The sequence below is a fragment of the Papilio xuthus genome, unplaced genomic scaffold (genome assembly GCF_000836235.2).
Source record: "Papilio xuthus unplaced genomic scaffold, Pxut_1.1 DF826961.1, whole genome shotgun sequence".
Taxonomy (NCBI): domain Eukaryota; kingdom Metazoa; phylum Arthropoda; class Insecta; order Lepidoptera; family Papilionidae; genus Papilio; species Papilio xuthus.
The window spans coordinates 641,204-667,105 of NW_013531688.1; the positions used below are offsets into that span (position 1 = coordinate 641,204).

At 35.6% G+C, this 25,902-nt stretch overlaps 1 protein-coding gene and 1 non-coding gene across 10 annotated transcripts; one reads left to right on the forward strand and one right to left on the reverse strand.

Moving 5' to 3' along the window:
• Window positions 1-164: 164 nt before the first annotated feature.
• On the reverse strand, window positions 165-25,310 carry LOC106120031 (AMP deaminase 2). Of its 9 annotated transcripts, none has more exons than XM_013315208.1 (18): window positions 20,882-20,956; window positions 18,205-18,338; window positions 12,697-12,838; window positions 10,190-10,346; window positions 9,717-9,927; window positions 9,261-9,501; window positions 8,732-8,857; window positions 8,077-8,170; window positions 7,673-7,777; window positions 7,146-7,277; window positions 6,769-6,932; window positions 5,989-6,112; window positions 5,644-5,810; window positions 5,172-5,292; window positions 4,862-5,035; window positions 4,414-4,524; window positions 3,849-3,986; window positions 166-341 (listed from the first exon to the last, which is right to left on the reverse strand). In XM_013315208.1, exons 2-18 carry the CDS (start codon window positions 18,275-18,277, stop codon window positions 237-239), a joined length of 2,385 nt encoding a protein of 794 aa, XP_013170662.1. In that variant the 5' UTR covers window positions 18,278-18,338; window positions 20,882-20,956; the 3' UTR covers window positions 166-236. The 9 variants fall into 9 exon arrangements, with proteins under 9 accessions (XP_013170654.1, XP_013170662.1, XP_013170660.1 ...); XM_013315206.1 differs by having other exon boundaries at window positions 18,205-18,355; window positions 20,882-20,941; XM_013315205.1 differs by having other exon boundaries at window positions 20,790-20,930.
• On the forward strand, window positions 16,891-16,980 carry TRNAY-GUA (transfer RNA tyrosine (anticodon GUA)). Its single transcript is given in 2 exon segments — window positions 16,891-16,927; window positions 16,945-16,980. It is a non-coding gene; the product is annotated as a tRNA-Tyr (tRNA).
• Window positions 25,311-25,902: the final 592 nt, after the last annotated feature.

The following is a 25,902-nucleotide window of genomic DNA, read 5'->3' on the forward strand; positions in this document are numbered from 1 at the left end:
TTAAGGTGGAGAAGAAATAAAATACTCTTATTCGGTTAAATAGCTTATATTTTTATAAAAAAAACACATCGATGTACAAAGTATTTATTTAAATTTCTTTAAGGTTCGTATTTTTAAAAACATAGTAAACCATCAAATTTACTTTAAGATACAAATTTTTAAAATAGAAAGGAAATAACATCATTATATTTTTATTAGATAATATTTTTATATTTCTACGCTTTTTAGGTAACGTTTCAGACAAGTGAAGGTCGTTTGATGCTAACGATTGGTGCTCTAATGCTGGGCGGCGGCGTCGAGGGCGCTGGGCCATTTAAAAACTGGCGGACTGAGAGGCGAGACTGTAAATATAAGCTAAGATTAAAATCCAGCATATATTTATGCTTTATTTAAATTGTTAGAAAGACGTATTTCTATCTTTAAAATTCCAAAGCAGCAGTAATTGTTTGCTTTTACTATTTATTATTAAGTTTAAAATTGCCATTAATTTTAATCTTTCCCGAATTTAAGTATTTGTTTTTTGATATGGCAACATCGTCTTTTTATGCAGGAGTAACACTAGAATACTTACGTCAATGTTAACTTCTTATTTCCTCCTTATATAAGCTTTTTGGAAGGACATAACACAAAATTGATAAAAATACATAAACCCAACAAACATATAACATAGAATGTATTTCGTCACAAAGAAATGTTCCATTACCGATATTTATATGTTAAATAACATAAAATTATATACTCCAAAATATGATATTTAGTAGGAATATAGTTAATGAATAACCTTAAAGTTTAACTGACAAACTCTGAGTTGTTTACTTAAATAATTCCTTAGTGTAGGTTATCATTTAATTTACACTAAAGAAACTCTTTTACTTCTCTTTAAATGATTCTGGGTGTGAAATGATGAGAATAAGATTTCACGTGCAAATATTATTTACAACGACGTCAGTGGATTTAAATTTGTTAATCATAGACAAAGAATGATTTTCTTCAAGTCATGAATAACATAGACTAAATTATGCCACAGACTAAACAGGGGTAAACGCGGTACCTTCAGCTGAAAAGGGCGTTGCACACCGCTTTATCTAACATACAGAAAAAGAAAACATTTTAATACACAGAGTAAAAAAATAAATTTAAATCACACAAACAAACTATAGATTCAGTAGAATTTTGTGTTTTTTTTGTGTAGGTATTGGTAGTTGACATTTGTTAGTATTGTCAGTAGTAAAAAAATCATTTTTAATTTAGTAAACTTTTATTTCCAGCAACATGATAACATTAATTTTGATATATATTGGTATATTTCATAAGTAAGTGTATAATTCCTTGGTAAACAACAATGAAAGTATTTTGAAAGCCGAATATTAATAGAATTAAGTACATAAATAATGCAATCATTTAAAAATCATATCAGATATTAAAAAGGTATGATTTTTATGCTAAAAAACATATACAAGTTTTATGATAAACCCAATATTAAATTAACACATAAAATGCCCACTTATAAGGTTGCCATATCATAAAAAAAATCAATAAAATGATTTCCAAGTAACAATTATATTGTCATAAAAAAATTTAGATGTAACATACTTTTAAAATCGTTAAAATATACACAACCTTACAAATATAGTGAAAAAAAAACCTCACAAAAACAAACATTACATCCAACATATTAACGTGGAACAAAAGCAGTACAGTGTTACAACCAGAAATAAACACGCCTCAATAGCTTAAATTAAACTTAACCACAAAGATCTCGAACTACCAGAGTTGCTAAATGGACACTAATGGCTTCCCTTAGTGTATATTTGACGAGACTATTAAGGTACTACTAACCATTTAACGATACAGCATCCGCAAATTATAATTTAAATTAGGTATAAATAATTTTAACCGTACAAGTGCTTTAAAATTTTTTTTTTATTTAAGGCCTGGATACTATTGTCATAGAGTAGTAAAATTAGTGATTTCAAAACAAATAAAACAGGTTTAGTTTTATTTTTAAATATAGTTACAGACAAAGGCATCACAAAACACATAATCCCTTAATTTATTAAAAAATTAATATTAAATTAATTAATAGAAATTATTAATATATATATTCTTATTTAATATATAATATATAATATTCTTATTTATATAGAAAATGCAAAGTAAAAAATTGTTGTGAATATCGAGTTATATAAATATTTTTACAACACGAAAAGCGGGAAGACAGATAACCTCAAAACCGAAACCTTTGGTTTCCACAGCTCAAACTGTACAAAACAAAATATTGTCTACTCTCTCATTCTGTACTGGGAAGTAAAGGAAAGTAAGAGATAACAATATATTTATACAGGTTTTTGCCAATGGAAGTCAACACAAAACAAATGAAATGGCACTTTGCAAGCTTAGTGTCCTATCGCGCTCTAATTATCACATTATAAGTATTAATCTCCTAACGTAAGCATATTGGGGCACCATATAAAAGCCCTATAGTTTTAAACAGGGTTACTTAACCTAAAAGACAAACTCCATATAACTCGGCAATGTTTTTTTTTATAGAATAAGCAAATGCTTGACCACGATCCAAATTAAGTTAGGTTATATTCTTCTAAAATGCCTATCAGTTTTACAAGTTAAAAGAATAAAACTAATATTTTTTAATGATTATAATATGTAGGTGTTTTTGTATACAATTGTTCTTTAAAATTCCAACAAGTTGGCAGAAAAACAATCGGATGTGTTTATTAACAGAAAAAAAAGTAAATGAAGTGTCACTGTCATTGTCATTTTGGCGGGAAATTCATTTTAAGTTTTTTACAATGAAATGTATTTTGTGTGTTAAAAAATTAATTTATGTTTCAAGGAATAACTGAAGTATTATTTTTTCGTAGTGTACAATGTTGAAACGTGGCCATTTTATATGGATTTGTCTATGATACGTGTAAATAATAAAGTGATCGCGCCGGTGATTTGTTCTCGACGATCTATCGACGAGCGGACATTCCTTCCTGAAATGTAGGTATATATTATGTAAAGTACTAACCGTGGGTTTCTGAGACCACAATTTCTTTGTAAAATATATCATCATCCCTGCTATTAATTTGGACAAAACAGAGATAACAATACGTCTCAAACGGAAATCTTAGTCTCAAAAACCCGTGGTTAGATTTATCATCTGTTGTAACCTTTCTTCTGAATTTTTCAAGTTGGTTATTTAAAATGTTTAATGCAAAATAGAGGCGATTAGCACACTCCAAAGCACACCAAAACACAGGCAAGGAAACACACAATACACTTTTAAGCGTTTTTAAACAATTGTAGATCTTTATTCCTTTACACAAAGAAATTAAGTATAGTGATATTTTGTCTAATTTTATCATTTTTTGACACTTTTCATCATAAAACAATTTTGTATTACGATTTGTTAGGTGTATATGGTAAGAGAAATGCACTAGAACAGTCTTTACCAAAGTGTGCGATAACGCCCCCTTGTGGGCGCTGCAGGTCTCAAGGGGAGCGGTAAGAGATCCAGAAAGAAAATGGGGGCGTTATGTAGGGGTCTGGGGGGTGATTTGTAATTTTATTTAGCTAGGAGGCCTCTTAGACAACGACTGCATGAGCTCTCGACTCTCAACAACAACTTGTAAACGTCAACTAATATGAATTAAAAGATTGCTTAAACTCTAATATGGGGGCACTAAAAATATTTATTCTCAAAGTGGGCAGTAGATAAAATAAGTTTGGGAACCACTGCACTAGGATAATACTAAAGGTCTGTAATCACTGCCTACCCCCTCTAATTTACAAGTGTGGGTTATATTAATGTTATGTGACATGTTGCATGTGTACAGACGTACCTTGAATATGTTGGTGAGTTCGTCGAGCAATGTCTCATATCGGAAGGAGATACGGATATCGGGTACGTTGGTGCGCGTGATATCGTTGCCGGCCACTCCCTCCTTCATGTAGTTAGGTCCCAACCAATACTGCTTCATCTATTTATCAATTATTTAGTAATCATTTTAGAGTAATTATGAATTATAAACAATTCTCCCTTATGAACTTATTAGGGGCCTTAGGCCCTTTGTACACAAAGCAACTTATATTTTTAAAACTCGGCGATTTTAATCGCTAAGCGACTTACGCAATATAACGTCGCCAGTTCGCCAGTCGCTTGCAATATATTTGTCAAGATCGTCGTGTGAAAAGTTGCTGTGATTTACAAAATGGCGGAGCAACTCAACTGACTTGTAGTCGCTATGCCTGTACTTAACGATTAGAAGACTATCGTCGGCGATTCAACGCGATTCTCGCGATGGAACCGAGAAATAGTTTCGATGATTTACGTTGACTTGTATACGAAGGGGCTAAAGTAAATCGACTAGTTACTATCATACGATATTAAGGTATAGAAAATGTTACCTCGTGCGGGAACCCTGACATGAGCACGGAGTTACGCGCCAGTTCGCACATGTCGCAGGAGCTGAGTTTCCAAACCTGCGCCGCGATGCTGTACTCTTCCATCAGCGGTTCCTGTACACCAAACAACATTTGAAGCCAGTACATAACTACATAAATCGGACAAAATCAAAAGAGGGGATTAATTAAAAATGATATAGAGGGGGCCACATGTACGATGAAATTCAATTTAAACCTTACTAAGCACTAGGTGTCTCTCGCGGCTCCGTCTGTGCGGTATTAAAAAAAAAACATAGTAAGTAACCTATGTGTTCTTCCAGACTATGTCCATCTGTGTCATATAGCATCAAGATCCGTTGAACCGTTATGTTGATACCTTCTAACATTCATCTATCCCAGCCATATATACATACATACAAACTTTCAAATTTATAATATTAGATAGATATACCTTGGTGAAGTGGAACTGCAGCGGATCATCAGTGCTGAGAGTGATGCAGAGTCCTCGCGCGAGGAACTCCGGCAGCGGATTGCGGTGGTAGTTGAGGAACAACGAGTTGTTACTGAGAGGAGACATCGCGATGGAGATCTGTGCTAAATAGTACAGGTACTGCAGCACGGGCACCTGAAACAACACCATTTAGAACTACTTAAGATAGAAAGAGATAGACGTATGGCAAAAACAATTTGGTCCTTCGAGCCAGATAAAACACAAAGGAACAAATATGAAATTAATAATTTTATTGTCAAATACAGTTAACCTTTCTAAGCAGTAATCCATGAGAGATGTTCTCAGCGAGCATGAATCCGCAGACGAGATGTTGCACAGGTCCTGCTTCACCGCAGTGGGGACGCAGCACAAACGTGTTAAGACCTTGCTCCCTGCAACAAAGACAAATATCATTTCTAAATGGTTCGTTCACACTAATCGTAGTGGAATAACTATGCCGTGTACCAACATAACTCATTAAGAATTCGACAGAACCATATGTAATTATCTTAATCTATACATGAAATTCGCATTTTGATAACGAAAAACCAATTTAAAAAAATAAAAAAAATGTACGGAACGACTGAACAGATTTTCATGGGACTTGGACGGGCAGCTAGATGATGCACGCGAGCATATTATAGGCTTTTTTATGCGATTACGAAGTCGCGGACAGAAGCTAGTTCTTAAACATAAGTACTTTCATGTGCAAACTTTAGTTTTTAATTATATGTAGCACTGACTTGCGGAAGTGGTTGAGCACGGTGATGTTGGCGTACATGTAGTAGAGATAGTACGCGTATGGCGGATTCTCCTCGTCATCCCATTGGCCGGGCACCTTCACCTCAGCGTCTAACATCGGGTTCTCCGGCTTGGATTCATCGTCTACGCTGTCGAAGCCCACCACATGCTAAAACACATCAATTGTCAGATTAAGGCCCTAAACTAGGTTATTAGGGCCCTTAAATAGCTAATTGGGGCCCTTAACCAACGAAATTTATTTAATTGCCGCGATACTTGTAGTAGAAAGATTTATTAATTTAAAGTTTTCAAATAGTGGAATTTTTTGAGTTTCTAGAGTAACTTACGGTAAGGAACTTGTGCAGTTCAATATTACTGTTGGGGTCGTTGGTGACCTCGAACAGCGGCTGGAAGATGTTGCTGAGGAACTCCTGGAAGTTGTTCATTATCTTGTTCGATTTGAAGATGTCACTGCACAAAGAAACATTGGTTTTATTCACAAAGTAAAAAGAAAAATCATCAAAAACTATATAATACTTTTGTATGTAACGCCAGATAAGACACTTAAATTTAGGTTATTATTAATATACTTATTGATTGCCTTGTATTACTTAGGTGTCCCTTAGTCTGGATTTCTCATATTTATTCTATTTTTAGTGTCCAATGAAACTATACTGAGGGTGGCTTTTTAAAAGATGATATGAAAGAAATTAAACGAAATATATTTCGTTCGAATTTGAGTCAAAAAAAGAAATGTTTTCAATAAATCACTATTTCTTATATATGTATACTAATATTATAAAGCGGAAAAGTTTGTTTGTTTGTCTAAACGCTAATCTCAGGAACTACTGGTCCGATTTGGAAAATTCTTTTTTTGTTAAATAGTCCATTTATAGAGGAAGGCTTTAAGCTATATAACATTACGCTGTAACCAATAGTTTTTTTTTTAATTCCGCACGGTCGGTGTCGCGAGCGACAGCTAATAAAAGATAAGAATAAAATTTCTTTACGTTCAGACCATAGTACCTGCCTTGGTTTGTCTATTTTTTTTTAATCTGTGATACGTTATTTAGAAGTTGGAAAAGCTGTAAAATAAAAAAGGAAGGTATAAGAGAGGTAATACTGACTAGAGTCGCGGTATCTGTATGAGCCAGCGCACGTTGTTAGAGTGAACGTGGTACTGTATGGCCCAGCGCGCCAGCTTCGCCCACTCGCCCGCGCTCTTGCCGTAGATGCTCAGCCGCAGCTCCGCGTTCTGGTACTTGCTCTCCTCCAAGTCTGATGCCACTTCCTATTCACACATTATTAGTTAGAATCATTTGGCGAGAATGGCGCGCTTTCTTTTGAAAGCTTCTGACACTTGACTTTTGTCTTACTTGAACTATATGTATTTGAAAGTTCAATTATTAAAGAAGGTTATAGGCTATTTATCATCACGCTATAAACCTTAAGAGGGGTGCAGGAAGGAAAATAACTTTTTTTTTATCGCATTGCTCAGACTTACTTTGATGATCCTTGCGAAGTATTTCCCGTTCATATAGTTGTCAGTCTTGAGGAAGACCTCGCGCAGTCTGCTCTCACCGATCGGGTTGTATTTAGCATTGAACTTGTCGAAGCGGTGGAACGTGTTGCGATCCTGGTCGATAAAACTAGTCGTAAAGCTGGGTTTTCATTGTATTTGCTTAATCTTAGTATGGGTATATGGGTTCAATGAATTAAAACTGTGAAATTACATTATGTTTCTGGTAATTTTTTTTAATAATTTATAATATTAGCTACTTTTATACCAGTTTCCCTCGACCTTATCAGCTAAGAAAAAATCTATAATACTGAAACAAAAAACTATTTTTTTTTCTGTCTGTAGTCTGTCCGTATGTCTGCGTTTGTTCCTGATAATCTTCGAAACGGCTGTACCTATTTTGACGGGACTTGGACTGGAAGATAGCTGATGTAAGTGGGCATGTTATAGGCTATTTTTTTAATTCTACGCTGACAAAGTCGCGGGAAATCAATAGTGTTAAATATACTGACCGCGTGAACATCAAGCATGTCGACAGTGAGGTCGTATGTGCTGAGGTTCATGCTTTGGAACACCGCCTTCAGTGTCATCGGTGTACCCTTGTGGAGTGTTACCACCTGGTCACAAAAATATAGCAAATTAATAGTTTCAAATATAACACGTTGACTGCGACACTCTCCCGGCGAGTTTCCTATAAGTCTGAGGGGTTCTGAGCCTATCCTGAGTTAGGCGTAACTAGGCCATAGTCAACACTGGCCCAGTGCGAGTTGACTTCACACATATCTTTGAATTTCTTCTCAGATATGTGCAGCATCACGATGTTTTCCTTCACCGTAGGAAACTCGAATAAATGTAGGTACATCGAAATTACCAGTGGCATTCAATGTGTTAATTGGTGATAAAATTGATGTATTACCTCATCAGCATGATTCTTGAGCGTCTTCTTAATGAAACGCAACAGATGTTTCTGGTTCATGCAGGACGCGGCGTGGATGTGCGTGTCCACTTTTCTGCAAATTTATAAAAAAGAATCGTTTTGAATAACTTAATTATTCGAAATCCGAAGCAAAAATTTACGCATTTTTTATATTTTCCTAGTCAATTACAATACATCAAGATTACTACCGCGCAATTTCTTGTGTCAAATATATGTATATAGCGCCTAGCTGTCGCCCGCGACTTCGTCCGCGCGGAAAAAATATAGTTTTAACTAATTAGCTATTTACTTATATAAATAATCAATATATTTAAACTAAGACATAAGCTAATAATTTATACTGTATCAAATAAACTTTATACTAAAAATCAAACTTAATAAGTATCCTATGTGTTCTTCCAGACTATGTTCTTCATCTGTGCAAAATTTCATCAAGATCCGTTAAACCGTTTTGGAGATACCTTCAAACAAACATCCATCCATGAAAATTTTCGCATTTATAATATGAGTAAGATGTTTTGTGTTTGTCTCTCGTATAAGGGTGCGTCCACATTTAGCGAATGTACGCGTGCGACTTACAAAGTATTCGCTAAATGTGAACACACCCTTATGTATGTCGTATGTCGTGTGTTACCTGATATTGTAGAAGTCTCTGTGCGGCACAGCTTTCTGCGAGGCAAGTTCGCGTAACTCATTGAGCAACACGTGCAGCTGGAACTTTGACGATAAGTAACTCAGACGACGGTAGCAGAACGACTTGCTGCAAACAAGAACATCATCATCAGCTCACTTTACGTCGCCTTCCAGGGGTTTAGAGGCTACACTATACTGGAGTGACTAGCCATAGTCAACCACGCATATCCAATGTGGATTGACTTCACACATATTTGTGAATTTCTATGAAAAAACACATCTACCAAAGTGGGATTCGAACCCAAGACCTGCAGATTGCAAGTCAAGTCATCCCTAAGCCACCAACGCTCAAATGTTACAACACATGGATAGTATATTATACTAAAATATTAAATTTTATTATACATTTAAAACAAATGACAACACATACTTAAGAAATGAATTAAAAAAAAAATCGACTAGGAGGTGAGAAAGACAGACCCTCTTTAGTGAATCGCTAAAAAATTAATACTGTACAGAAGTTTACTCACAGTGGTCCATCAGCAATCATATTACACATAGTGTTCATATCCTGTATGTACTGGCTGAGTGTCACATACTCGTAGGGCACTCGCTCCTCCCCTGACCCGTCCCCTTCCCCCTGTACCTCCCCCTGGCGCGCTCGGTACAGGTTGAACACGCCGTCATCCGACCTGATGCTGTACCCCTTGGCCGCCGGCATCGGGCACTCCCACGGATCCTTGTCCCTGAACGGCGGGTGCACTATGTGGTCTGTGTAAAGGAAAGTTGTAGTTGGTAAACTGCTTACTAGAAACGAATGAATTAACACAAGGAAATTATCCCGAGGACGTCAACCACACCCTTCAAATCTTGACTTTAGCCTTTTCAAGATGACCACTGAAATTGTTTGGTTGTTGTAGTAATTGTAAAAGGTCCTAAAGAATTGGTAATATTGTGTTTTGTGTGGTGATGGATGGTAGTCTCACCAGCAATATGACTCCTCGGTACTTTAGTACTGGGTGTATGGTTAGCGGGAGCGTCAGCGTCCATACTGCGCACGAAACGCGCGGTGATGGTGGCGTAACTCTGCTGCGACATCTCCATGTACCGTTTGCGGATCTCCAACGCCTGTACCAGATACGAGGAGGCTTGCTGAAGATCCTCCAGCGGTACCTGCGAAAGACGCGCTCGACGTAACTAAGAGAAATCAAAGTGTAATGAACTGTTAATGTATGCGCTTGCTTGAGTGAATGTTCATGACCTTAAGTTTAGGTCGCGTAAAGTGTAAACATTTAATATCACGCAGTTTTCTTGAATTATGACCAACCCTTTTTATAATTCATATGCTTTGCTTGATTTCGTTCCTATTATTTTTATAAGTATTGTGGTGACGGTTTAGTTCATATATGCAAAAGTGTGGTAAATATATTATGGGTTAGGTGATGGGGTTGATCTTTACCCCTGATGTATCCTCCCCGCTGATGGCGACACGCTGGAAGTGTGGTAATACAACGTCGAGTTCGTCCTCGTCGGCCAAACGCAGCCGCGCGGCCTCCTCCAGCGCGCCTGCCTCGCTGCCCGCAAACGAGCGCACCGACTGACCGCATTCCGCTGCCCTAAAGTAACAAGACGTAAACGGAATTGTGAGATATGGACTACTAAAAGACTATTAAAAATTACTTGAAATGCACGAATTCATTCTGGAATTCTTAAATTGAGTAAATATAAATATAATTTTGTAAGGGACATTAATCAAACTACGACGTAGTTAATCAGAACGGTACGCGAGTAAATCAACAAATGTGACTAATTATTTGTTTTGTAACTTCGCCTTAACACTTGAATCGCAAACAATTATTGTTTGCTTTGAGTCATAAGCTTTGTTAACAAGCTTTTTTTTCGACAGGATTAATTCTTCCTTATCAATTGTTTAATTTAAAGAGCTATACATAAAGGACGAATATGTACTCAACTAGTTGACGACGTTGAGGGCAGAATTTGACATTCTGCCAAAGACGTGGCATACTGTCCACAAACCTTTGCCTTTTTAATTAAAAAAAAAAGATAAGTAAAAGAGAAAAGAATCGCGCGGGAAGTTTAACAACGAAATGTAGTCCCGAATAGTGCTCAATTAAATAATATTGTAAATATTGTTTTGTTACAAGGGATTTTAACACTTTGGATGCCGTGCTACTGTTTTCAATTTATACAGACGACACAGAAATATTACTTCTACTTCACTCGAATATTCTAACAGGATCAATAACTGAATTGAACATTATGGCTACCACAGTATGATAAATTTCTACATAATCTAACTAAGCAATTCCTAATCTACCGTGACGTAGGCGTTGCATTCTCGGCCATTGATACCGTGACCACGCGTGGGCGATAGCTCGCAGAATTAGAGGTTGCAATCCGATACACCTCTCACATTGTACCACTATTCCTGGACACTACCATATTTTCGCCATAAACTCGAACAGACAGGAGAGTCGGTGGCATTGGACGTGTTAATATTGACAATGCTACGTGTAATACCAATAGATTGGCGATATTACTGTTTTCAGATGTTTTGGCCACTCTTAACTTCGCGCGATTTACTACAGAGCACAATTTTGGGTTGAGTATAAAAGTCTAATAACAGCGGTTGATTCCCCAGCATTAGATGCTGCACTAATGGCCCACTCGACCTGTCATTTGTTTTATCTGTCTGGCAATCCATGACATTTAAACTCAGAACAGCAAATACGAGGCGTTTTAATTTGTTTTTTTTTTATATAATTATTGGCATACACGAGTCAGCATCAGCTGTACGGCTTCGTGTGTCAATTTGTGGGGATTAAGTCGCGGCTGGCTATTATTTAACACCATGCCGAGTCCGCCTGATGTTATGAACCTATGAGTATACAATGACGAATTACAAAAATAATGTCATCTTTATAACAAAGATCTTAAATAGTTTACTAATATTAATTATATGTATACGATAATCAGCTTTATCTTATGAAACAATAAAATCGATTTAACTACAACAAAACGATGTTTTATAGTGCAATTTGGAATTCGTCTTCAACGTAGGACATTGGCACATATCGAAACGCAAGAGATACAAAGCGCAGAACTCACGACTGTAGACTAAACAATGTCGAAGCTTGTTACAAAAATAAGAAAATGAAATCAAGTAGAAACAGTTGAAATTTAATTACACTTACGACCTGTTTCACTATGTCTTAGTAAACAGCTGGATAACTAACTAATAAATAAATTAATAACACTTTCCGTCAAAATAGTTTGCGCTAAACGGCTTATTTGAAGATTGTGAAACGCAACGACGACTTCATTTGATAAATAAGTTCCAAGTAGATTATTCAGGACTTACTTGGACATTGCGAAATAGGAATTAATATAAATATCTAAACAAAAAGTAAAATGAATAAGTTAAAAATATTCCTCATAAGCCTCAAACATATTGTTAAATAGTAGAAATAAAATACCTATAATTCCTTGTCGAAGTCCATCGCTTACACTCAACTTTACTCCCAAACATAATAAAAAGGAAAGTTAACTAATCACACACATTTTAGCAGATTTTAAATAGAAAAATGTAAAGTATCACTTCCCGCCAAAAATATGACAGACGTATTTTTAATTCAGTCAGAGACAAAAGTCAACGCGTCATACAGCCGTCGCGACGCGAGCTGCGTACCGAAATGCAATCACACTCGGAACGGACCCGAGCATCCCCCGCAGTAAGGGTTACTGTCGCTTCAAGGTTAATCCAATTACTTGACACTAATAATACCGGCGACTTACTTCACTCACATGTAGGGCGCTCGTTTTATTTTCATTCATATCACATAAAATACATTGGTATATCATAACGACGTCACACCCAACGAAAAAAAATGTTTGAAAATGTTTTCTTTATAAACTTTCAATTTAATTAGTATTTTTTTTACTTACTTTACATTAAGCTGTCGTTGTATAAGTAGTTTTTTCTCGATTTGTTCAATAGGGAACTGCGGGACCTCGTAGGGCGCCGACAGCTCATTGGGAAGCTCCCGCGGGGCCTCCGCCCCCACCGCGCTCGTCGGACTCTCGCTGCCTGCAACCGACATACAATTAAATTGTTTATCATAATATAAACATATCTTACGTCTACAGGAATGTACACAGTGCCAAGAGATCGATCAGAATAAGTTTTGTCGAAACACTCATTCGCTAACACGTATCAAACTGGTTTACTGTAGAGTTTAAAAAGAATTGAACTGACCAAACGTATTTGGACAATGACATACGCATATTGTATATGACGATATAATTCCTTCTTCGATTAAATACTTAGAAACTCTAAAAATTCGCATCTCTAAGTAGCTATCATTGATTACTCTTTCCCACGTTTGTTGCAGAGGGACAGTACGTATAATAAAAACAAGTTCTAGCCCCAAGGACTCTCGACGAATGGGGGCTTAAAAAGGGGGTGTGGATCCCCCCCAGATCGATAGAACTCTGATAAAGTCTGTCCTGTCTGCACATTCTATTTTGTAATTGAAATAGAGAAATATTTTGTGCAATTTATATGTATTGTAGCTCAAATGAAAATCTCGATAGACATATATTTATCTCCTGGATACGAGAACGTCAAGTAGCACTGGTTGCTTGTAACTTAATTGCCTTTGTAAACCTAGCACACTGCTACGAAACTGAACCAAATGATAAGAACTTTACAGATTTGGTTTGTTCCAGTGACCCCTTTAGTTGAGAGTTCTATCTTCTGTTTATATTTCGCGTTGGTTCCACTTCGCTTTCGTTCTGAGTCGATCCGAACTTACGATAGTTATTTGTTTGGAATAATATCTATGACGGTGACCTCCAGTGACTTAATAGACAATGGGTACGCCAAGCACGCCTCGCGTAGTACTGACACAAGGTCATGCATCGGGAGCAGCTTATCATATTAACAGTACATTTAGTACACGTTTAATTTAACTTTGACACAAATTTCAATAGATATCGCTGTTATTAATATTATGTTTTTTTTATATCATAAGGTGACAAACGACCGAGCGGCCACCTGAAATCCCTAAAATAGCGAAGTGACCGTTCCCCATAGACATACGCAATAGCTTATGTGTACCTACCTTTAATCGACGGAGGACAGTATGCAGAGAAAGAAATTTTTTTTCACCTTTCCACGCATCCTCTCATCCGGAAAGTCCACTTCCACTTCCCATCCTTTCCTTATAAGTAATCATCAGATGAAACGCGGAATTGCTTCCACTTGACGCCTGTCTTCTGTGTGGTCGTGGTATTTCACCGGGCGAGCCAAGCCAGTTCGTGCGAAGATGTTAAAGCGGGCTCTAACACAGTTATAGACATATTCGGCGATATTGCCTTTCGTAAATGCGAAAAAAATTAATAAACAAATTAAATCAAATTGCAATAAAACATACGTTGTGTCGGTTCAGGTTCCTGTGTTTCTGACTGCACCCGAGACCTTACATGCCACAGATCCTTGTCAAAACTGTACATCATTTTTAATCTGTACCACTTAACTGTTTGAATACATCACTTGACAACAGTACTACAGAATAAACTTATTATTTTAAAACAATTGTCCTCTCTAAGGTTATCTGAATGTTATAAAAACGTCTTATAATTATAAACATTCGTGTGATAAATGTAAACTAACATGATTCAATGGATGTATAAAAATAATCGTTATTAAAACATAACATAATAATTTCACACATCAACCTTTATAATAATTAAAATATCATATCCATCTAATTAATATTAGAAATGTGAATGTTTAGATGAATGGATGGATGGTTAAAAGTATCCAGAATGATTTACGAATCACGATGAAATTTGGTATGGATGTAGAAAATAGTCTTGAAGAAAACAGGCTACTTATTACGTTTTTAGGTTACGTATCTCATAGGGAAAAAACAGAACCCTTATAGAGTCACTTTGTTGTCCGTCCGTCTGTCTGTCAAGACCCTTTTTCTTAAAAACGCGTGAAGGTATCAAGCTGGAATTATTTTTTTTTTAATGCCGCGCGAACGGTGTTTCGGGCGACATTTAGTTTCATAATAAATTAACAAAGAGATTTAATAACTTAACATTTTAGTACTTAAGGTTGCTTAGATTGAAAATGTTATATTCATTTATGTTGTAAGGAGAGTAGTTAATTATTCTTAAAGCATTGAAAAGCGAGTCCTTAATGCCCTCAGGTTACGTGCCTTGAATCAGATTTACATTATATATTAGCAACTAACTGAATATTCTAATCTATAAGAAACGAAGAAATGCTCTGTTATGGCCAGTCTATACTATAAAGAATAAATTCCAGCTTGATACCTTCACGCGTTTTTGAGGAAAAAGGGTCTTGACAGACAGACGGACGGACAACAAAGTGATCCTATAAGGGTTCCGTTTTTTACCTATGAGGTACGGAACCCTAAAAATAGTTTGTATGTTTATCGCGATAATCTCAGTAATTATCCAAAGTATTTCAAAAAATTCTTTTTGCATTTTACAGGTTATGTGTTATTAATATTATTTATGCGAGGTTATAGGTTAGGATTATTTTAAGTATTAACATTTAATTTATTGAATTATATGGATATATCCGTAGGTTACAACTAGTATATGTCAACAGTGGCGCAGACGAACTCGCGTGTGGCGATAAGAGGTCAGACCTCACAGGTCATGCAAACAACGCCACAATGACGTAACTATGATAGGCTAAATTTACTTTCGCCTTAATAAAAAAAAAATAATAGCAAATAGGTACATTAGTTTTTATTGCCTTGCCTTTCATAATATTCTAAAATGTCAAAATTATTGCTTACATTGATGAAAAAAATTATAAATTAAAGTTGTATTTAATTTAGTGAAAAATCAATATAAAAAATCAAAAGTCTCATGTGACAAAAGAATTTTAATTTTTATGAATCACAAGAAATAATCTGTTATACGTAAAACTATTACCATTATAACGCATAAGTTCGTCTAAGCGATCACAGTACCAAATGTAAACAATATTCTAACCTTAGAATAATAATGAATCTGAGAGACACGGGCTACAACGAAATAAACTAGGTACTTATTATCTATGCCACGTACGCCAAACATGCAGTTAAAAATTACTCAATTACTTAATTTTATAACTTGTTTAAAAAACTTAGACACTTCTTTCATAATAACATTCAGATTTCCTTTAGGTAGAAAATGTAAATTAAAAAAACATATATTACTCGTACACTAATTAAAAATACACTTGTCAACTTGTGAACGATGAGAGATAAAAAAAAATATTAATTAAAAAGTTATAATTTGAATATGGAATGCGAATGCCACGACATGATACACGTAGCGATGCGTCACTCAGCGTCGCGTCGCCGTCGAACGCGCACCGAACCGGGCAATCGACTGACACACCCGATAATTTTTGCGTCGTCGGACGCTGTTTTGCCCCACAATGGCCACTCGATTCGGTTAACAATTCTCTGCCTACTATTACATTTATAGACAACAGTTTAATTGAAACATTCCATGCGTTATGGATCTTTTCTGTTAAAAGGTATTAGTGAAAACCCACAATAAATAGTATTAACTTATAGATAGTAGGTAAATAGCAACGAGTATATAAAATAGTAACATACATAGTAATGCGATTGCATGCAGAATGTTATGGATTAAATCAATGCCAAACTTGGCAACGAGTATACAATGGAGTTGGACTATGTTATACATATTTTCTGTCTGGATTGTTAACATATTTCCATCGCCTTTTGGACATATAAATAAAAAGTAAATGGAAAAGTCTCGATATAAAATGTTGTAATTGGTCACCCTACAATTTGCACTTAGTACACTCTTCTTGATATTTTAAAACAAGTATCAGGCCTGCTCAACACCAGTTTTTGATCAAAAAGTGAAAATAATTTTTCTACCACTGTCTACCCCAGACGCATATATTTTTCCATGAAAGAATATTTACTTAATTATACTGCATATTAAATCTACTATTTACTAAAAAACAATGGTCGTTAACTAAGTACATAAGGAAAAATTTCCATTCGTGATGCAATATTAACTCATTCACAGTGGATGTGGAATATTGTTTATAATTTCGCATCATCGCCCACACCTTCGATAGCTCAGTTGGTAGAGCGGTGGACTGTAGAGGTATCGCCACAAGACATCCATAGGTCGCTGGTTCAAATCCGGCTCGAAGGAGTTTTTTGTGGTTTTTTTTTCTCATTATTTAGAAAATATAACGGTATAATTGTGAGTAAACTTCAGGCCGAACACAGTTTTGTTCCATCTAATTCTATTTTTCTTTTACTAAAGTATCTTAACTACGTTTGTAGACATGAATTTTCAATGTCAATCACTAAACTGACTGTTAAAAACAAAATCCCTCTTATATTCTTTCATAAATCAGATATGGTAAACCCAGGGCACGTACATAAAATTCCAAACACATTACACGAGTAGTAAACAACATATGTCTCGTTTATTCATGGTATTGATCAGAATATGAGAGTTGAGACGGTACATCAGGTAGGTAAGTGGGGGCAAACCCGTCTGGCCGCGGACAAGGCCGAGGGGAGCCCGTCTAGTTCAGCGAGGGGAATTCGCAATTTCATTACTCCTGGCAATATTAAATTTTGTTTACCTATATATAATAATAAACTCAGAGTGCCTATAAAAAAATATATATTTTTCGTACACATTATTTATTTGCGAAGCGAACAACAAGAAACCAATTCTTAAAATTGTTGCCTATATGTCGTCGTCGGACTGGCAGGAGAAGGCGCAAGACAACTTTGGCGATGTCTTGTGTCGGAGGCCAAGACCCTCTTTGGGTCGCTGCGGCAGCGGAGTAAGTATGTGGTCCGGTCCGCAAGGCCGCGTTTGTTCCAAGTAATCTCCGGAGCAGCTGAACCAATTTTGACGGGACTTAGACGTGGAGCTAGCTGATGTACACGGGAATATTATAGGCTACTTTAATTCCGCGCTGATGAATTCGCGAAGGCGATCGCTAGTTGCAGTTTGTAATGCGGATTTCCACTTTCGAAAGACATACAAAATCCATTTCTCTCTTATTATCAAACTCGAATTGGGATAAAATATTTTTATGGATGTTCCACCAATGGAACGAGTTAAATGATAAACAAATATTTTAATCACTAGGTTCGGATTGGCACAATCATTTCTAGTCAAAACACGTGTACTCAAACGTGTTTATCTTTGTAATATTAAATGACTAACTAATGGTTTATGAGACCAAAATCTGCATAAAACATATCGCCATCCCTGTCATTCGTGACAAAACGGAGATAACAATATATTGTTTTTTATATCATAAGGTGGCAAACGAGCGAGCGGCCACCTGAAATCGCTAAACAATATGTTTTAAACGATGATTTTGTCCCACGTTAAAAAAATCAAACTCACCTTCATCATCAAAGAATGAATCTGTAACGATTCTCGGCGATCTTGAACCATCTTGAACACCTCGTATGGACATTTTGATTTACTAACTACATTTAAATTTCACTTCATCACAAATGATATGTAAAATTTATCACCTGTGAATACGCACAGACTAAACATTAAGAGAAGACATTCTTAGTTATTTTATAGCAAGAACGAGTTTGACGTTACAGTGGTTACAGAAATGCGAGTCCCCTCTAGTAACGTGTTCAAATAAAATTGCATTGATTTATAATATTATCATTGTAAATGTATTTTGTCTGATAAAGTCAGATAACTATCGATAGTGATAGGAATATCAACGTTGGTGACTTAACAAAGGAGTTTACATAGCAAATTGTCGTTTACAACACTTTGCATGCAGCAAATTGATTTAAAATTAATTAATTGCGCACTAAAGTAAATGCGGGTTAAACTAACGACTCAAAAATGTTAATTCAACTAATTACCGTTTAAACGCATGTTTTACCGATATATTGGATTTGGTAACTAATTTTTAAAACATCCCTTACTCATTTCGTAGTTAAAGTCGTAATGCTTCTACAATTTATGAAAACAACAGAGCATCGGAAACAACGTGGGTTAACGTGGGCGAATGCGTTTATGTACAACGCTAGGTAAATAAAAATAGATTCTTGATAAGATAACGGTGTATATTAATATACTGGTCCAACAGATATAGTTAGGAAAAATATAATAACGTACATTCAACTACGCAAACATGGAGATTAAATATACCCGAGCACTATCAGCGAAGGTTATGCTGAAAGCCGTTTTATAATCTAGATCTTCATTCACCACAACATGCAAACAAAAATCTTTTGTCATGATTCTTATTTTACAAGGATCTATTTTAAAATTAAGGTGAATAACATACAAAAAACTCTTCAAAGTTCAATAACATTAAATGTTCGAGAGAGATGCTTCCCCGCACAAACAAATGCGCAAATCGTTATAAATAGACAAACATTTTTTCATATAATAATTAACTCGCTAAGCCATTACTTTGTGTGCTATTTATAGTACTTCAGCGGTGCCAATTTGAGAGTACGGTAACGGAGCCCTAAGGCGCCTGTAGTGCTCCGATTAATGCCAAATCACCTGTGTCAAATGAATCCGCGTTTAAAATAGCGCGTCGTGCATCTAAATAAGTTTAAAATAACTAGCAGTTTAAACGTAATGTGAATTAGACATTGAGATATGCCAGATCATGTATTGATTCCGACACTTTGTGTTTTCATTGAAAGACATGTTTTTTTTTTGGTGACTGATTTGTCACTGTTTGCCTTGAAGAGGCATTTACAGCTTCACCGGGCTTGAGGTGGCCGAGCGCAGATAGCGCTTAGCCTGAACCTCGGGATAGACATGTTATCTTTGCACATGTATTTAAACAGTGGAAATCCACAGCAGTGTAACAAAATTTGCATCAGAAAGAATTAAAATGACTTGCAGTTATTTACGCAGAAGTGTATTTATAAAATATGCCTGTGGACACCCACACGATACGAATTTGGCAAAACTGCGCAATAATTTCGATATCTTATATATAAAATTCTCGTCTCACAATTTTCGTTCCCATACTCCTCCGTAACGGCTTAACCGATTCTCATGAAATTTAGTGAGCATATTGAGTAGGTCTGAGAATCGGCCAACATCTATTTTTAATCCCGCGCGGACGGAGCCGCGGGCGACAGCTAGTATTGATATAAATTAGTGCTTACTGCACTTGTTTATATGTGGCATGTCTTGAGTTTATTACAAGTGCCTCTGCACACGAGTGCCGGTGATTATTTTGACAATCTGCGCCCTATAAAAACGAATACGAATAGTAAAACGGTATGCTTTATTTCAAAATGTACTTTAAAATTAAAATAAATAATATGTATACTTGTAGTACTAAAATACAAGGAATAATAATAGGTAGAAGAAGTTTGTATTTGCTCTTGTTATCTTGTTGAATATCGAATAAAAATTATTGGTATTAAATGATCACAATTTGATTTCAACCACGTTATAGCACGTGATTTTGTTATCACAATACAACAATAAATTGCCTCAACTCGGCCACAAAATGGCCGACCTTGACGACTGAAAAGCTACTTGCGTTTTCTCGAGCGGAGCGTTCGCGGGACGCCAGAGTAAATATAGTTGTTGCGCTGCTCGCAAATGAAAATTCTTCATCACATGTGTCAACGTAATTTGAACTTAATCCCACTGTTGTTAAGTCTATTTTATTTTAACAAAACTTTACATTTCCACGCATATGATAATTGGGAAATTTATTCAAAAATAAATATTTCTCTTCAATCTTTGTAACACTGCTGCATATTACAACTGCATACAAACATACGAAAAAAAAAAGAGAATTTTTAACTCGTTTTTTCCGAGATATTGTATTACGTAAAATTACGAACAAACAAATCAACCGATTTACCGTTTTTGATACTTACAAACATTGTTTAAACTTACCCTAAATAAAAAAATATATATCGGATAAGAAACACAAAATTAAATTTCTAAACGCATGAGGGGACTCGCATTTACACCTCGCTCAGTCGTTCCCGCCAAAACAGCTGTCAAAAAGGATTCGCGCTTGTAAATTTTTTTCACACTGTAGCAGAACTATTGTATAATTTACTGTCAACTTTGAAGACCTATTGGTGTAATGTTTGGACACAGACTGAACAGTTTAGAAGCGCGCTGGCGCCGGCACAACACTACACGGAATGCTTTTGTGTTTCGTACAATCACAGTCACGTCAGTGATTCATCCGTTACGGACATCGGTGTATATAAAATTAGAATAACATGGATTTGTCTTTTAAAATGAAGAAAAAGCATCTTATTTTTATGTAAGTGCCCAGTGTTAATTAGGATTCAAACGTATGAAACTCGCTGCATAATTTAAGGACTACGCGCATGGTTAATCTGCTTTTTTCTTCATCTCAGAACTCAGCTAACTTGTCAAACATAAGATACGACAAAATTTTACAAATATGGCTTTTAGATTAACCTTGTATTAATTCATTATTCAGGTTAAAAATCTTACTTCTTACTCTTACCTAAAATTATAGATGCGATAGTTTAGACGGATGGATGGACGTTTGTTGAAGAATCGAATAAAACATGATATACTTTTCATCATCTTTGTTATTCTACGCAGACGAAGTCGCTGGCAAAAAAGCTAGTGTTACATAAGAGCAAAGATAAAACATGAATTTAGACTATTCAAACTTTCGTGAGACATTATACTAAACTGATATATAAACACGGCTAAAAACTCACGTATATTCGTCCGGTGGCGGCACCGACTAGTTTCGACCCCATCGGGGGCCCTTCATCAGGATGAGTGGGCTCACTCGAGTGAGCGACGGGCCGCGTCCGCGAAATAATACCAGTACCACTCATCCTGATGAAGGGCCTCCGATGGTCTCGAAACTAGTCGGTGCCGCCACCGGACGAATATACGTGAGTGTTTAACCGTGTTTATATATCAGTTTATGAATTTAAACATTGACAATTAATTCATTTGTCGCTTAGGACAAGAATTAATACAAGATGGCATAGTCAACCATTTATCATAATTAACCTGTCATTTTATATAGGAATTGGAGCGAGTACAGTTATAGACATACGGACAGATATTAATATAATGAGAAATAATGATCCCGCCTGTCGCCCACTTTTCCTGAGGTATCATGAGGCTACTTAATAGATTCGGTACGACTTATTGTTTCAAAACACACTACTAAACGCTATTAGTAGCTTAGCTTCTACCTAATTATAGTCCGTATTAATAAAGTAATATTCAAACATTTTAGAGGCTCTTGTTTGCAAGACCATGTCTTCGGAGATATAGGTATGCCAGTTTTTTTTTTTATTTGGAACAACTAACGACTACATAATGTATATACATCAATATAATACATAACAAAGACTTAGTAATAATGTACCCAACAACGTTGTTCACAATTCCAGTTGACGTGATTGAAGAGATTCTTAGTTGCTGTTTATAATGATTTGTTTTTAAATCATCACATTTTCTTATATTCGTTTTTGACTTATCGTGTCATTTGTCCTCATGACAACTAAAAACAGTGTCACCGTAGCTATTGGCGCAGATTAGCGCGCATTATACACGGCTTGTGATAACGACCTAGCCAGATATAAATATTAGTGTAAATATTTAGCACTTTTAGTATAGCACCAAAGATATTTAGGCACTTTATATAAAGCAAACACTATTTAAATTGAATATTTTAAATAATAAATTACTTAGCTGTCTTCGATTAAAAATACGTATCGAATGGTAAAACGGTTTAATCATTCAGACTACAGGATGTCACAATAGAACAAACATAATTACATTATACAACCCTATATACTGTTAGGAAGAAAATCCGACACTGTGCCGGTGTACTGGCACAACACTAGCCTTAAAAAATGTAAACGTTTATGTCCCCTCACTAATCATTCTGACACTTGACTTTGTAACAAAAGCACGCTATTCGCGACAAATGATTCTAACTAATCTTATATATAAAATTCTCGAGTCACAATTTTCTTTCCCATACTACTCCGAAACGGCTTGACCGATTCTCATGATATTTTGTGATCGTGTTGAGTAGGTCTGTGAATCGGCCAACATCTATTTTTCATCCCCCTAAATATATGGGTAGTCTACCCCTAAATTTTTATTTTTTAGACAAACACGCGGACGGAGTCGCGGGTGACAGCTAGTATTGTCTTAATACATAAAAATATTCACCTTTTGTTATACGTATAAAAATAAAAATATGAGGCCAATATTCATAATTAAATCCTTAAAATAGTATATTTTTTTCTTTTTATTTTCTTTTGTAAGCTTCAAGCGCAGTGAACAATGCTAGGTCAAGGCAAACGCCTATTGTGACATGGAAAAATATATAATACTACTATGATAGAATATACACAACCAACATTCGCTGACTATTCTAAAGTCCGCGAAACTAAATTGTGCAGTAAAAATTTACGTGTATAAGCAAAACTGAGAACTGAAGGGTTAGACAAAGTGCATTTGATCACCTCGGTGTTCCCGCTTCTCGTTTGCCCCCTTCTCTTACAAAAACGCGCTTCGTGACAAAGGCAATAACTTTCGATAAGTCACGTGATTGTCGCGCTTCAGTTCCATACAATCTTGAAGATCGCTGTGGAATCGCTTCGAAGCGAATGCACTTTGTCCAACCCCGCTGTACAGTTTATCCGAGTTAAAAAATGTTACCCACATCTACGTCTTAATTGTAGAGTTCGACTGTACATTTATAACTGAACACTGACATTAGGATGCTTGTGGTTCATCTATTCACACGTGTCCATAAAATATGCGGTTATCTGAGTGACGACACAAATATCTACTTCAAATTTCTTGATACCGGGTATCTGACAGCGTAATCGTTATCTAAGTTATATCGAATGATGGCGCAGCCTTGTTACTGGCCGCCTCATTGACTAACTTCGTTCTATCTATTGCGATCAACAACGGAAGAAATAACTTCGAGTTAAAATTAGGGTTGTCACTTTGGATATATTTGATTTTGATTAAGAGATTAATAGTGTTGGCCAGAGGAACTTATAACATGCAGATCGAAGAAATACTCAAGAATTGTGGTATTAAAAGCAGCCGAAACTAATTGCTTGTATGCATAGATGTATGAATATGGAAGAGGCAAAAAAGAGGTAAACCAAGATGGCAATAAATGGAAGTCAGTTGTTCGTGGTGGTGGTTGTATATTTGGGCAGTTGGTTAAGATATCATTTACTTTATATCTGGCTTTTTTCATCATCGGCCAAGGAGTTAAGAAACAAGACTTTGTGACTGGTGGCTTTTAGTCTCAGTCTTCGAGTTTACGTTTAATGAAAAATTGGCAGCCCTAAGATTCATTCTTTCATAAAAAGTATCAAGTTCCTGTTTCCAACGAGTACAATGGTAACGTAACATAAACAGATAATGAATGCGAGGAAGCTTCTAATTGCAGTAAATTGAGGCGTTTTAGATTTCGTCATTGGAGCTCAAACGATATTTATGAGTACATTTTGATTATAAGAAATTGAATACGTATCATGTTTACGTACATCAACATGTTTTTAATACAATTTTTGTAACACGAAATTGATACGAATCACCTACGTGTTATTCTATAACAAACTAATAGTATAAAGGTGTAACATGATAAAAACAAAAGGTTTTTTATGTATTGAAAGATGTTTAATTTACATATAGGTTCTTTAGCATCGTGGTGCCAATATGCGTAGATATGTCTTATAGGTATCTACTATAATATACATATTTTCATTCAGAAAGATGTACCTAAGTAAGTATTATAGAAATTCGAAATCGTCCAGTATCTCAGATACCTGGTGTTGTTAATTTTCTACTATATTCCTGTCTATTACCACATACGTAGGATTTTAGTTATCTAGTTACGAGGAGTTTTACGCTATATATTTTCCCAAAACGTCGATATGGTACATATTGCAATAAGTAAGAATTTTAACAAATAACATCGGTATGGTTATTAACAAATATGGAAATAATTAAATGTTGAAGCCACAAATACGCTAAGTAAACAGGAAAAAAAACAAAAGAGTTGATTATGGTTTTTACCCATTGAATTTCTTTCATCCAATTTATCGGAGGTGATTTTGCGAAGTTGTAGTCATCGAAATACTGTCACATGCCTTTATTATTCAGAATAAAGTAAACGTAAAAATAGATAATTAGGGTTATAGATATTTCGTTATAAAACAAAATTTTAATTAATCCTGCGTCAAATGTTTATGAGGATCGCTGAAAACTCGTATTAAAGTAAACAAACAGGAACTAACCTATGCGCTTGCTGAGATGTGGAGTACTACGTCCAGGTTCTTCTTCTTCAATGTCAACATCGAATGAAAAAGGAAAATTTTTCGTGGAACCAACGAAACCGGCCGCCATAACATTAAATATTTTATAACCTAAATCCGTAAACTGCTTTACTCGCCAGTCTACATGGCGTATCGAGCGACACTGCGCGAAACGAAACGAATGTTTGTCGAATGGATCGGGCCCACCGAGCCGTCGAGTTGCCTACGTATGACTCACACAACGTCTGGAAGGATTACTTACGGCGGAAATTTTTGAACTAACAAAACTGAATCCATTGCTAGATACTAATAAACTGTACTTTATGACTAATTGATAATAATTAAAGGCTGAAATTGACTTTTTACTTTAAACGAGTCAGTTAAAAAGTTTATTTAAGTAATCTTATTGATATTTTACTCTAGCGATGTATATGAACATAAATATTCTCACCCCTTAACACCACTGCAGTGACACTTGTTTTAATAGTTTCATCCCTTTCATTCTCTTTCACAAAATAGAGATAGCAATATGTATCACTGTCAATATAAGTGGCATTACAGGTGAAACTCACGTTTTGCAGCAACTTTACTTCATGTTCTTGAATTTAATTTACAATTAGCTCCTGTACTATATGCACTTACACGTTATACTTCTTACTACAAAAAATAATAAGAGAAAACTTGTTCCGGTGTTAAAAAAACAATTAAAAATGCCGAAAGCCAATTCTAGTCCTTTTCCTTTGTTTACCCCGCTAAAAAAACGGACGATGCTGGCTGA

Coding starts and splice junctions, on each gene's coding strand:
- LOC106120031 (XM_013315200.1), bottom strand. CDS start 25,215: ATGGCGGCCGGTTTCGTTGGTTCCACGAAAAATTTTCCTTTTTCATTC. Junction 9,928..10,189: donor GCGGGGAGGATACATCAGGG/GTAAAGATCAAC, acceptor GATTTCTCTTAG/TTACGTCGAGCGCGTCTTTC. Junction 7,278..7,672: donor ACATGCTTGATGTTCACGCG/GTCAGTATATTT, acceptor TTTATCGACCAG/GATCGCAACACGTTCCACCG.